This window comes from Motacilla alba, chromosome 28 (genome assembly GCF_015832195.1).
Source record: "Motacilla alba alba isolate MOTALB_02 chromosome 28, Motacilla_alba_V1.0_pri, whole genome shotgun sequence".
Taxonomy (NCBI): domain Eukaryota; kingdom Metazoa; phylum Chordata; class Aves; order Passeriformes; family Motacillidae; genus Motacilla; species Motacilla alba.
The window spans coordinates 2,492,542-2,506,641 of record NC_052043.1 but is presented as its reverse complement, the minus strand read 5'-3'; the positions used below and the strand labels follow the sequence as shown (position 1 = coordinate 2,506,641).

Here is a 14,100-nt window from a genome sequence, read left to right as displayed (position 1 = left end):
CAGAGTGCCTTCTCCCACTCTCTCCCCACCTCAGCACCCCCAGGAGCCCATCCCATCCTGATGTTGTCCAGCCAAGCACAACCACAGCAGTGTTTGGGGCAGCATCCTCCCCACAGCAGTAAAACAGCACAGCACCAAAATCCCAGCCCAAACGCCAGCCCAGCCTCAGTTTTTGGCAGGAAAGAGAGCTAACCCTCCCCCACTGGCCCAGATCTGGGTGGGGAGACAGGACCCACAGGAGGGAACGTGTTGGGATGTGGCTCTGGAGCAGCAGTGCCAGAGGATTCCTTATTGTTAGCGACAGGATCAGAGGGGCTGGCTCCACACAAAGCAATGCAATGTGACTCACGTCAGGGGCAATAGCAAGGGAGCTGCTCTCTGCTTCAGAGTGCACTGACCTGAAAAACAACAGGTCTTGGAGCTACAGCAGCACAGCAGCTCCAGGGGGGTGCTGTGGAGGGATGCCAGGCAAGGATGGCACATGACACATTCACATTGTCACCAAGGCTCGCCCCAGCCCCTGCCGTGCTCCTCTTGGCTCAGGGGACGGGTCAGAGAAGGAAGGGAGGCACCTTCCCTGCTGCTCAGCCAGGTACAGATGCACTCAGCAGCACACACAGGCAGGACCCGCTCGTGCCATGGGTCCTTCCCAGAACAGCAGATGCACACAAGCAGCACTAATGGGGAGCACAAAGGCTCACACCCGCCCTGGAACACACTGGTACACCCCCAGCCCCAGGGATGCCTTCCAGAAAGAAATTCCTCAGTGAGGAAGAGGAATGTGCAGACAGCCACGCTCAGCCAGCATGCAGACACCACAGGGAGCCACCTCACCCTGCCCCAGAGCCCCAGCACGGCTCAGCCAGGCACAGCTCTCCTGCAGCCCCAGGCAGACACGTGCCACTTGTGCCCACCGCACACACAAAGTGTTGGAAGTGCTGCAGCCCAGGCTCTTAACCCACTCCCAAGCACATACTCCTCATTTATATAACTAGAAGTGGCTGAAATCTATGGCTTTGCATATTTTTTTAAAGGCCAGGTTTCCCAGCTTCCCCATTTTCATGAATCCCTGGGTAACTACACCCATGGGAATTCCATCCCCTTCTGTTTTCCCAGTGATTCTTTCTACATTCCTCCCTGCACCTGCATGGCAGTGGCTGCCTTTGCAGACATTATTTCAGCTGATTGAGTCCATTCAAACGGGTGATGCCCAATAATCCCCAGGAGTTCATAAAGCAGGTGCTGTTCAGCTCCCTGCTGAGCAGGGAGACAGCACCTGCCCCCACCAGGGCCAGCTCAGGAGCGCTGGGGGTCAAACCAACCAGAAAACAGCACACAGAGAAGGTGAAAAATTGGATTGGAACAGAGGGGGTGAAAAACAAGGGACTGGACAGGAACAGATTGACTGGGCAGTGAAGAGGAGCATGAAAACTAAAGGAGCAGCAGCTCTGTGGTGTGACTGACATCACCTGGTGTCAGCTGTGAGCCCAGCTTGGCCATGGCAGGGGACACTGGAGGTCTGGAGGTTCCTCCTTGCTCTACCCTGAATCTCCATGGCAGCTGCAACCAGGCCTTTACCCAGACATGCTGCAGCCTTTGGGTGGCAAATACAGGGAGCTCCTTTAAAAAATCATCAACGCGGGAGAAATACATTGGGAAACACTTGCACTGACTCCAGGTGCTGTGAAAGAATCCTCTGTTCTTTGAACTAGCAGGAAATAACCGTGGGCTAAGATCTGACAGCCAGAAATGCACCTGATGGTCTTGCCTTTCTCTTCAGGGACCCCTGGCTGGCTGGGGCAGGGGGTGTTGGGATGTCTTCAGTTATCCTACACCTTGCAATCAAATCAACATCAAATTACAAGTTACTCATTATTTTCTCCTTCAGAGACCTCTCAGATTTCCTGGGTAATTCCTGGGGTTTCTTCCTCACACCATTTCTGTTGAATCAAAAGCATTTTTCTTTACCCTGCCCAGTGGGAAAAGTGCATTGAAACAGTGACTGCTCCATCCCTGCAGCTTTACAGGTCTTCTGCTGTCTGACAGGGCTCACTAACAGAACCTTTTGGAAGTCCTGCCTTCATGTGGGAATTTCAGATTTCCTATTTGGAATTTGGAAGGAAAAAAAAAAGCCAGTCTTCCTGGCTATGCAGCACAGGTTAAAACTGTGACACATTAGGGACTCAAGCTATAAAAGCAAATATAAATACACATACTATGGGTTTGAAATACTTTCTGAATACCAAGAAGAGCAATAGTAAAAGGGAATGAAATCACTGACAACGTAAGATTTTTTTCCATAGTGAATATCCTGCTTCATACAGCCTGGTTCTGAAGATCACACGAAGGAAAATGATCCAGCCTGTTCCCTTTAGATGCCTCTGCAGCAGCTGGGGACCTCTGAAAGGGCTTTTCTGCTGCTGACCTCTACCTCTCTGCATCTTGGAGCCCAACCCACGATCCGGGATCCTCTCGATTCCGTCAGCTTCCAAACAGGGCTGTTCTCCCACGATATCCAGGCTGACTCATCCCTCCCCAGCCGGGCTGGAACGCTGCAAACCCTTCCACCTGATCTGCCATCAAACCCTTCCACCCGAGCTGTGATCCTAAAACCAGCGATCCCAAACCCTCTGGCACTCTCAGGGCTGATCCCAACCCCGCTGGCATTCTCAGGCCATCACCTCCATCGCTCTTCAGCTCCCCACAGGGATTCCTGCAGCACTGGAAGCTCTCCCCTCTCCTCCTCGGCACAGCACACCCTCCCCTCCTGCCGCTTTCCCCTTCACTTTCTCCACAGCTCCTGCTTTTCACCCTCTGATTGGCAATTTCCCGTGCTGTCCAGCAAGCAGGGAAATTCACTGTGATCTCCGGCTGTCGAGTTCCCATGGAAACGTGCTCTGGGCCCCGGCAGCCAGGCAGGCAGCAGGAGGGGCAGCACAGAGCCCGCTGCCGATGGAGCTACCCCGCAACGAGCCAGGGGTTGAGGCTGAACGCCGCGGCCAAGGGACAGCACACAAGCACTGGCCACAGCTCCTACAAAGCCAGCGAATTCAGGTCATCTGGCCAGCAGCAGGCAGGATCAGGGAGAGAGGGAAGCCAGCTCCTGGCTGTGGATGGGATGCAGCAAATCTCGTCGGGAAGCAGAGAGAGATTCCTTGTCCCTGGGCAGTGCCAAAGGCTTGGGTTACCTTTGTACCCATCACTGCAGCCCAGTGCTCCAGACAAGCACTCAAACTCCTCTGCCCCTCTCCTCCTGGCACCCCAGGCTCCCAGCAAAGCCGGCAATGTCTGGCCCAGCATCACAAGTCCCACTCTGAACTAATGCAGGCAGCACCTCTTCTGTAGTGAATTCCTTCTGCAGGGTGCAGGAGCACTGAGCACCCAGATATTTCCGTACAGCCCCAGCAGGGCTTGGCCAAAACTGCCCCTTAGCATAAAAATGAGCATCTCTCAGACCAAGAGATAAATTCCGGTGTTCTAACTTCATGTTCTTAATTCAGGGTGCTTCACTGGAGAAATGTCAGTCCCTGGTGAGTACAAATGAGGTTCCCTTCAAGGGTAATGCAGAGCAATGCCTCACTGATGCATGCAGCTATTCCTTGATAAATTCCTACTCCATACACTTCTGCCCTGCCCCAAATCTTTCCTTCACCTCCTGCCAGTGTGGGGCTATTGCTACAGGGATATTGCTCTTCCCTTATCTGCAAAGTTGTTCAGCCACTTCTCTGACAAGCGGAGCAGCACGACAGAAACATTTCAGAAGAGCAATCTGTCTCAGACAAACACAGGGTGCTGTCTTGATGCTGCTCCTGCCTCAGGAAAAAATCCAGTTTGTCATGGATCCTGTGGGAGCTGCTCGTTCTTGGGCTCTGCGAGGAGCCTGGAGGGAGGAGCACAGGCTGCAGGAGACAGGTGCTCAGGCTCCAAAGGTTTCTGCTCTTGTCCATGGGAAGCAGAGTTGATGTTCTGACATTTGCAACCATTAGGGAATGTGGCACTTCTCATAAACTTAAGAGATTTCAGAGTCCAGTGCCTTGGCCAAAAGCTTGTTTCTAAATCAGCACCCTGGTTTTTAACCTGCTCCAGCTTGATTTGACAGAGGCATCAGAGATGTCACATCACAACCCTTCATATCAGCTGGGTGTGTACAGAAGAGCCCCCAGTAGTGCCCCACCAGCAAAAGAGAGATGCAGAGATGGCCTCAGCCCTGATTAGACACAGAGACCCCAGAGTTGCACTCATCAGACACATCAACTTCTTTTTTTTTTTTAATCAATGTAGATGGGGAAGGACTCACCACCCAGAGGCAATGTGAGGTGTCAGTGAGAAGCCAGCCCTCCCCACACCACCCACTGCAGGCATCTCTAAAGGATCTCTCATCCATTCTTAACATCATTTCCAACAGTGAGAGTGAAGCACCCTGAAGATTCTGGTCTCTTTTTATTGTCTATAGCACAGATAAGGACCTTAAATTCAACCCTAAACCAAGGGGCTGAAGTAAAATGCCCAGACCTCAGTAAAACATAGGTGTACAAGTAAATAAGCAAAAGTGACAGACTTTTTCTTAAAGGAGTATCACACAACCACAAATATACACATTCAAATAAATTATTATCAAATATATTTCATGTTCTTGACAGTGACAGTCACTACAAACTGTTTGGAAATGTAAAACAAAAGGCTTCCAAATCTAAATAAAGCATGCAGGACATGCTTCCCACAGCACAAACAGCAGCACACAAACCCTCCCCTGGCCTCTACTAAACTGCTTTCAGGGGCAGCACCAACAGCACGGGGCATGGAGAGGCAGAGGTAGGAATGGAGAGAAAAGGAGAAGAAATAGATCAGTAAAGCAAGGAAAAGAAGCAAAATGAGTTAATGGATTTGGAAAGGGCTGAAGTTGCAAACCTTCTCCACCTGGAGGAGGCATTTGAGCTGCTGAGAGCTCCCCATTAAATTACCAGATCCTCTTGTTCCCAACCTTCCAGCTCTGAACTTCTCAGTATATGCTGCTGTGACCAAGCTGTCCCCTGCAGGCTGACAGCACCTCCATCTCAGGATCCTTTCCCTTCAGACATTATTTCCCCATCATGTGATCTTTTCTGCAACAGCATTTTGGCCTTCACAATGTGCTGGGGGCTGCTGCAGGACTGAGAGTGGCAGGGCTGAGACAGCTCAGCAGTGATGGGGGAGGCAGTGGAGGGAGCTGCAGACAGGAGAATCAGCTGCAGACCAGTGAGCTGAACACATTAAAAAGCCAGTGCTGCTGCAGGGATCTGGTTCTTATTGGGCTGATCAGGTGTAGGAATGAAGGAACCTCTTCCCAAAGGCTTCAGGAGCCCCAGTGCCACACAGGTCTGCTTCAGTAATGTCTTGGGGCAGACACTGCCAGGCTGATGGCACCCTCAAATAGCTGGGAAAGAGTGGAGGGGGCAGCCACATCACCACCCTCAGGAGCTGGTGTGCTGTCAGCTGCCTGCTGTGTCCAGCTGCGTCCCTACACCGCCCTCCTGCCCCCCAGATCTCTGCCACACACAGACTCCTCATACAGAGGAAGGCAGAGTCAGGACCCCGTGTCTCATTTCCTGGTCCCCCTCACAAGCACAGGGCCACCAAAGGAGAAGCAAGGAGAGATGACAACTACCTCCACGGCTCTCGCTGTCCGCAGGTTTCACCTGGATCGGGCGCGCCATCTGCAAGGCAAGAGGAATGCAGAGGTTATTGCTTGGCCCAGTGCCCAGCACAGGCTGCTGAAGGCACTGTCAACAGGGCAGAGCAGAGAGGCAGAAGGGAAACCAAGACACCGTGATGGCAAGCAGTACCCTTGAAGAAGGGATGGTTTTTTCCCAAAAGGAACCTGGCGCTTTTCCCTGCTCAGCTGCTCGCCCCAGAGAGCAGCTCTCCTGGAAATGCCCACCATGCATAAAGCTCTGCCTCCTCAGCTGCTGCAAGCAGCACAGAGAGGACTCTGAGGAGGCAGCTCATCGCCATGTGACTGGAGCCTGAACAGTGGTCAGGGTGGCCTGAGGTGAGACTGTGCCTGGAAGCTCTTCCTGTGTCTGCCCTGACTCAGTGCAGGCATGGCCACATCACCCAAGCGAGCCACTTACTGTCCTTGCAGCAGGGAAGAGACACTGCCTCTGAACTTGGCCAGAAGCAGCACAGCAGGCAGGCCTGTCGTGTTCCCCCTTCCCCAGCCCTCACACAGACAGCTCAGTGCACCAGAGTAGCTCTTGAGAAGGGCAGTGCTGCTCTCCAGCAACATCTCTCATCTCTGGCCCTCAGCGGCAATGCTCAGGTTGAAAGTGTCAAAATTCCTCTTGTCTGGGTGTGGAGAAGAGGTTTTTCCTTCTCTAGCAGCCATTAGTGTCAGCAGCAATAATCCAACCGCAAACAAGCCTGAAGGGTAGCTTAGCTCACATGGTATGGGGACTCTCCAGGTAACAGAAGTAGCTGCATTAAGGAACACACAGCTTTAACTGTCTGGTTTGAAAAGCAGGGCAAAACTCATCTGCTGGCAGGTCTGTGTGTCCTGTGCTGCCCAGAGAGGCAGCTGACAAGCTGTAGCCTCCTTTCGCAGCTAGCAGGATCCAACTGCACCAGAATATCCTCCAAGGAATGGTGCACAGGGCAGATTTCCACATTCACAGCACATCTCACTCCATGTCTCTCAGCATCAGTCACAGAGGCTGACAGTGACCTGAATCAGTGACATTCATAATAAAAAACAATCAGAATATTGCAGGGAAGGCCTGCACAGGAGCTGCAGGTCCAGGCACAGTCTGCCCCCTCTTTTAGGAAACCCCTGAGGTAAAACAGCAACAAAACAGAAAATAAAATGAAGCCATAAACGTCACCAACTGAAATGTGTTCAGAAGCCAGCATACAATATGTGGAGGGCTGTCAGTCTCCAAGTGGTGGCTGAGCCAGACTGGCCAGAAACCAGAGGCAGAGCCCACATTCCCAAGAGCTGGAGGAAACCTGTGAGGTGGCTCTGCAGTTCACAGGACAGAGATGCCAACCAGGAGGTGACAGGCTGGCATGGCACGGCGCACAGCCTGGCAGCTGGGGGCTCTGAGGCTGGCTTCCTCTGGCTGATGGACCTCAGGCAGGACAAGCAGAGGCTGGGAGCAGGCCCATCCCATTCCTGCCTCAAGGACTGATCATGGGGCTGCTGAAAATGGCCCCAGGGATGGGCTGGCAGCTCCCCAAAGGAAGGCCAAGCTGCTGCCATGCTGCACCCTGACAGACGACAACCCCAAGACCTGCTGAATCATTTAGGGAAGAGAGAGAGGCTGCAGGTCCTTCCCCCACTCTTGATGAGCTGCAGGCATTTGCAGAGCTCCTGATGTCCTGCTGTTGCTGCCATGTGGCCCCAGCACTTGCAGCACTGGAACTCACCAGGAGCTGCTGAGGGCCCAGCACCCCTTTCCTGAGCCGAGTGGGATGTGGGGCAGGGATTCAGGAGCCTGAGGTCAGAGATTGTTGCACAAAGCCTCCGATTTCCTTGCTGAGAGGCTGCTGTCACTGCTCACGGTCCCTGGCAGCCTGCCTGTGTGAGCTGAGGCTGGCAGAGCTGTGGGAGCAGGCTGAGTGGGAGAGGGCAGGCAGCCCAGATGTGTGCTCAGAAGAGAGGGCTCCGTGCAGAGCCAGGAGAGGCAGCTGGCCACGTCACATCCAGGACGTGGATTCCCCCAGCACCAAGGAACAGTTTTGTTTCTACCCAGGATGCAAAACAAGGGCTAAACTAACTGAACTGATGGGGAGGGAGAGGGAGAGACAGACTGGGATCTCAGCTTCTGCGAGGAAGCCAAAGCCCCAAAGCCATTTGGGGGTAGGAGGGGCGGCAGGGATGCTGTGGAAATGCAGCGCACACACAGCCAGCACCTCCCTCCCAGGGATGCAGGGGCTGAGGGCCAGGGAAGGATGGGGGAGGCGAGGGGGAGGTTAAGTACCTGAGGCCATCTCCCTGTCCCCTCCCCCAACAGGGCTGTCACTCCAGCTCCCAGCACCTAGGATAAAGGAGGTGTTGTCATGGAAACGGTTATTCACCACATGGAACCTGACATTTGCAGTTGCCATGGAAACCAGCTCTTGGGGGCATTCCCTCTGCTTTGCACAAAAGAGACATTTTGATATGATCTCTGGGGAAGGGGCCCCCTCTCCCCATCTGTCCATCCCTATCCTTTCCTCCATCCCAGGGACGTGACCCCAGGGGTGGTGACCCCACCAGACCTGCCACCCTGGGCGAGCGCATCCCACGGGGCCACTGAGCCAGCGAGGTGACGTGCCCACAGCTGGGCCACAGCACGATGCCCTGGCAGGGAGGTGGCAGTGCCAGTACAGCGACGTGGGTTAGCACTGGTGCAAACCCAGAGGCAGCTCCTGCCTGGGGCTACAAGAGGAAGCAGGGCTGCCCTGCACCCCCCAGCTATGGCCACAGCTCCTCTCTTGCCCACCTGAAACAGCACCTGGGGTGGGCACTGGAAGACTTTCCCCCTGCCCATGTCAGACCAAGCCCTGGGTCAAGGGCTGCCCATTTCCAGAGGCCTTGCCAGCTCCAGTGACTTTGAGAGGCACCCACCAACCTGAGGTCAGGTCTCTGGGCTTGTCTTTATCTGCTCTGGAAGATATGGGTAAAGAGAAGGAAACAAGATACAAGAAATATGTCCAGATGCTGAGGCTTGGAGAAGAGCAGCAGGATTGTCTGGCAGCTTCTTCCTGAAACAGGAGGTCTCCCAGCTGAGGCAGAGGGAGCCATGGCCCTCCTTGCACAGAAGAGGCTTCTATGAAGAAGGACAGCACCACTTTAATCCTTCTAAGTCTCATATTGCCACCAAAGATGAACAAATTATCAAAGGCCTCTCAAGCAGAGGGAGTCCACAGCAGCTTTAACTCAACCACCTTAAGGCCTTAAGAACTGTCCCTGGGGGATCCTAAACTCTGTCTACAGGTCTCAGACAAAGAGCTCTGTCCCCTACAGGAGCACCCAGCAGGGAAGTCAAGTTTTACCTCTCCCATTTGAGGGAGAAAGAGAGGAACAGGGCAGCAAGGAGGACCCACTTCTGGCTTACACAGCAAACTCTGGAAGTACAAATTCTCCTGGCCTCCAGTCATCACCTGAGGCTGCACAGTAATCAGAGAACACACCTGAATAAGAAGACTGTATTTGTATACACCCAGCTGTGCCCAGAATCCAGCAGTCAGGATGTGTCTGCTTAATTTCCCAGAGTGGAAAGACACGGATGCCTTTTACCACACAAGAACACATAGGTGAGCACATGTGTAGGATGGAGAATTCCAGCAAATGATTCATGAGCCTGCACCTGCCTCACAAGCTGAGCTTCATCTTCCCTGTTAAATTATTCAGCTGAGCATTATTAGTCTTCATTTCTTAAGAATATCACATTAACATTTAGCACATGCTGTCAGGACACCATGGGCCAAATGTCCCCTGTCCCCGTCCCTCACCCTCACACCTCAGGGTCCTCCTTACCCGCTGCTGATGACCCTGTAAGGGCTGTCAGCTCCATGACCCACTGCACTCAGCAAATCCTCTGGAGCAGCAGTGGGCACCAGATGGGCAGCAAAGCTCCTACTGCCCTGCTCCAGCTTCTCGCTCACATTTCCCTCCTGGCTGGATACACAGCTTCCCCAGCACAGCTGTCCCTACCCTGCTCTCAGCTCTCACAGAGGATTCTCTGCCTGCACCACTGTCCCTCTGACGAGCCTGCAGCCCTTGTTGGCTTTCTGGTGGGGTTCCTGCTGGGAAGCAACGTGGCAGCCAACCTCGGGAGCATCACACAGCAGCCACGTCCTGTGCAGCCCTCTGAGAAGAGTGAGGAGACACCCACAGGGAGGGTCACTGCAGCCCAGAGGAGCCCAGGGACCTCCAGGGAAGAGGCAGGGCTAAGAGGCCTTGCTGAAAGTGACTGGATTACATCCACCCCAATCCCGGGATTGGGCAGCACAGAGAAGCAGGGAACCCTGCTCTGCTTGGGCTTCCCCTCTGCTTTTGAGGAAATGCTCCCCACCTTTGTAGCACCCCAGAGAACAAGGAAACATCCTGGCACTCCTAAAGTCAGAGGAAGCTTTGCTATTGGTTTCACCAAGGCCAAAATTCACCCCTTTTCTCATCACACCCCAAATAAAGACTTCTGGAGGTGAACTGGCTCCCGTGTTTAACCAGTGCCCAGCACGAGCTGTCAGTCAGCTCAGCAACCTGGTAGCCCTGTTCTTCAAGGAGAAGACTCCCAGATCCCCCTTCTTCAGCTTTCAAATTGCAAAAGCTGGATGGAAGGAAAAAGCCCCCTGAGACAGCAGGGCAAGCTTCTCTATTAATTACAAGTAAGTGATGTAAAATAGCCCCTTAGGTGCAATGCAGGGGAACCTCAGTGTTAAGAGGGTCAGAAGCAGAGTGTACAAAGCACACAACGCAGGCTGGCTCCTCTGGGATGTCAGGAACCAAAAGGCATCCAAGGCCACAGGCAGAATTAGGTCCTAGGCTTTCCACTTTACAAATCCTGGGCTTGTCCTCCTCTGGCCAGTTAAAAATGCCCTGCCTGAATGATCATAATCACTTCTAACTGGGCAGAGCACATAAATCTAAATGCTAATTTGTTCATTTGGATTCCGTTTCTGATTGGGAATGCAAGCAGGGAGGGATTGGTGCCAGTCTCAGTGCTCAAGTATCCTGCTTGCACCCTCCCTCTGACATCTCAGTGTGCCTTAGTCCTGTCCAGGAGAACCATCCTTCCCTGAGAAAGAGGGGTTGTCTCATACAGAAACATGAGCAACATTAGCACCAAGTTCTGGCACAGCTCTACAGGCTGCTTATGAATTCACCTCATTCAATCCTGCTATGGAGGAGACAAGGATAATTATGAGCAGTGTGTTCCAGGTGGAGGAATCGAGGCATGTGGTGATGAGGATCATGCAGAAAGTCTGTGGCAGAAGCAGGATGTGAATCCCAGAGTACAAACCACACAACTTCTGCCTGCATCTTTTTTGCACAAGCAAGGAAGATTGCTGAAGGACTGATGAAACTAAAAACCCAAAAGCTCCTCTAGAAAGTTCATCAAGGCCACAAGAGATCGTTCTGGCCTCCAGAAAGCCCTGGGCCTGAGGACCCAGGCACGGCTGAGTGCTCAGACCCACAGTCCTGTGTCAGCTGCAGCATCTTGCTTCAGAGACTTGCCCAAGATTGTCACATTTGTCACTCCCACCGAAGGACACTTAGCAGGCCCAAGGAACGCTTAGGGTTTAAGGCCTGCAAAAAGCAGGAGTAAGATGCTGTGAAATGGGTGACCATGTTCCCCTGAGCAAATGCAAGAAAGCTGCAGAGGGAAAAGCTGGGAGCACACACTTAGCTGGCTTTGATCTCTCCACTGGAAAGGACACCCAGCACCCTGAGCCTTTCCCTGAGCCTTTCCCCGTGCCCACTGGTGCACCACTGGTCCAGTGAGCACCTTCAGGGGCTTCTCTGTGCACAAGCTGCAGCCTCCAAGGACCCCAAAAAAGCAGGCAAGGGAAGAGCCCGGGGCAGCAGTGTCTGAGCTGATGGACACAGCAGCTCTGCAGAGCCTGCCCAAGCCTCTCCTGGCTGTGCTGGCAGGTTCACTGCTGCCACTGGGCTGCTGCAGCCGTGCCCTTCTCCTGCCCAATGGCAGGTAATGACAGTGGCCAGGAAAAGACATCTCTGCTAATGTAACAGGGACCCTCTGCCTGCACGCAGAGTGGCTGTGCCAGTTCCCTTGGCAACCACTAACACTGACAATCCGAGCGGAGCAAAACCTCCGGCGATACTGACACACCCACGGGAAAATCCACCCAAAACGGGCCCAAGCCTCAGCACCACCAAACAAATCCCCTGAGCCACTTCTGGGCTGATATGAGATAAGCTATTTCCCTTTAGGGGTGCTGGCAGACTGGAAAAGAGGCCCCAGGTGACAGCAGGATGCCCCTGGAGACTGTCAAATCTCACTTGGGGACGGCCCTCAGTGATCTGGTGTAGTCAGCCCTGCTTTGAGTGGGGTTTGAGCAGAGACCCCAGGGGTCTCTTGCACCATAAATTATCCTATGATCCCATCTCCATCCATGTTCACAAACACTTGTGTGCAGGCACACGCCCCAAATGACCCCACGGAGGTGGGAATGTGGAGCCTCACTCAGGAGGGTGGTGCCTCTGCAATGAGCAAGGTCTGTGTGGGCTGGTGTGCAGGTGCAGGGAGCTCACCAGCACAGGTAAGTGAGATCACCAGGGAAGACCCAGCTCAGGGAGGCAAAAGTCAGAGCTTTGTGCTGCAAGGAGATGCCAGGGCCTGGCTGTGCAAAGGGCAGCAATTTCTCTGGAGAAAGGAAGAGCCCTTGTGCACAGGACAGAGCCTGCATGTGTCCACTCGGTCAGCGTGTGGGAACGGGTGCTGATCTTTAATTTCACTGTTCTTCCAGTTCTCCAGGGAACAGGAGGCAATGCCTGCCTTGGCAGCTTGATCTTCAGTGTAGACACTTCAGTGGGCAGCTGCTTCGCCTCACTGAGAGTTCTCAGCCCCTCAAATCAAACCCTCAACAGCACAAGTATTTTCAATTCCCTCTGCACTGAACAGGCACTTCTGCTGCTTCTTGCCCAGGGGCTGCTTTAGCCCAGCACCTTCATGTCCTGGTGCTGCCATTTCCATGAGACAGCCCTGGCATGCTCTCTGTATGTCTAACTGATAATGCTGCATGGCTCTCTGCAGCTTGCTGGTATTGTCTATCAAAGCTGCAGGATGGACACGGGAAAAACTTCTCCACCCTGCCCTGTTCAAGGGTTCAAGCTGCAAAGATTAATGAGCAGGGCCCAGCTTCAAACCTCAGCCAAACATTTAGACCACCTGAAACTTTCAGAAATAGTGGTCCAGGCTGGTGCACAAATGAGAGGGGAGGGAAGAATGAGATGCACTGCCCTCTCCACCAAAGTCCCTCCAGTCACCTGTGCTCCCTCCTGCCACCACGGGCTGTGGATCCTGACAGATGGCCCAGGTGAGCCCTTGCTCCTGGCAGCACAGGACACAGCCTACCCACAGGGATGCCCTCTGCTCCAGCTCTGCTGGGTCTCTGCACGATGCTGGTGCCCAACCACCTGAATTAGTGCTGCAGCATCTCAACCCCTAGTGCATTCCCAGAGTCTCTGTCTGCTCTCATGCTGCTGCTCTCTGTAATTTTCCATTCCTGTGTCCCTGCATCCATGAGTTCTCCCTATGATGTAGCCACATTTCAGTACCCTCATCACTGCTCTTAAACTGCCCGTATTCCCAGCTTGGATCAATACCAATTTCTGCCACTTACTTGCCTACCTTTCAGCAGGCCTTTCTTTGTTCTGCATAGAAATAAAACTGTAACTGTACCTTGCCAAAAGAATTACTTTTTTAAACCTCCCCCCTCCACTTCCTCCCTCTATTCTTCTTCCTCTTCTTCTTCAGGAGCAATTTTATGTAATTTGCAACTGTCTGGCTGCAAATGAAAAGAGACATAAAGCGTTTCTGCGAAATATTGAAAAGCTGGATGCTTTTCCCTCAAATTTCACTTAGCAAGAGGCTTTAACTTGCTGTGTGATCACTGTGTGTCATTAATAACCTCTCCAATTCCTTTCAGAACTCAGCAAAGTGAAGGCACAATCACGAATCAAAGGCATGGGTTATTGAGATATAATATCATTTCACTGAGGCAGGGAGGAGTGTGCCAGGGAGCGGGGAGAAGGTGAAACACTGCACTGCTGGGCTGGCTGGCAGCTGAAGAGGGCACCAAATTTAGGAAATAGCCTTAAAGGCCTGATTTCAACAATCCACCAGCTCTGAAGGCAGCACAGGTGTGTTAGATAATACAATATGCAGCTGTACAGGTGAGACTGGTTGAGTCACCATCAGATGTGGCACTTAAGGACATGATTTAGTGCACTGGGCAGTGCTGGGTTAATGGTTGGATTCAATGATCTCAGAGGTCCTTCCCAACCTGATGATTCGATGACAGTCTTGTTACTTTACACCCTGAGCACACCAGCCCATATAAAAGAATGTAAAACCAAAATTCTGTCTACCTCAGAAAAAGATGTGGAGCCTTACT

The 14,100-nt window shown here is 52.9% G+C and overlaps 1 protein-coding gene across 3 annotated transcripts in view; it reads right to left on the bottom strand.

The window, feature by feature from the left end:
* CELF5 (CUGBP Elav-like family member 5) overlaps window positions 1-14,100 on the bottom strand; it is a 37,610-nt gene that overhangs the window by 13,761 nt on the left and 9,749 nt on the right. For 2 of the 3 annotated variants that reach the window (XM_038163497.1, XM_038163499.1), the window contains exon 3: window positions 5,642-5,693. In XM_038163497.1, the coding sequence (XP_038019425.1) occupies window positions 5,642-5,693 (52 nt within the window). The remainder of the gene's footprint in view (window positions 1-5,641; window positions 5,694-14,100) is intronic. The other variant, XM_038163498.1, reaches the window with a different exon arrangement.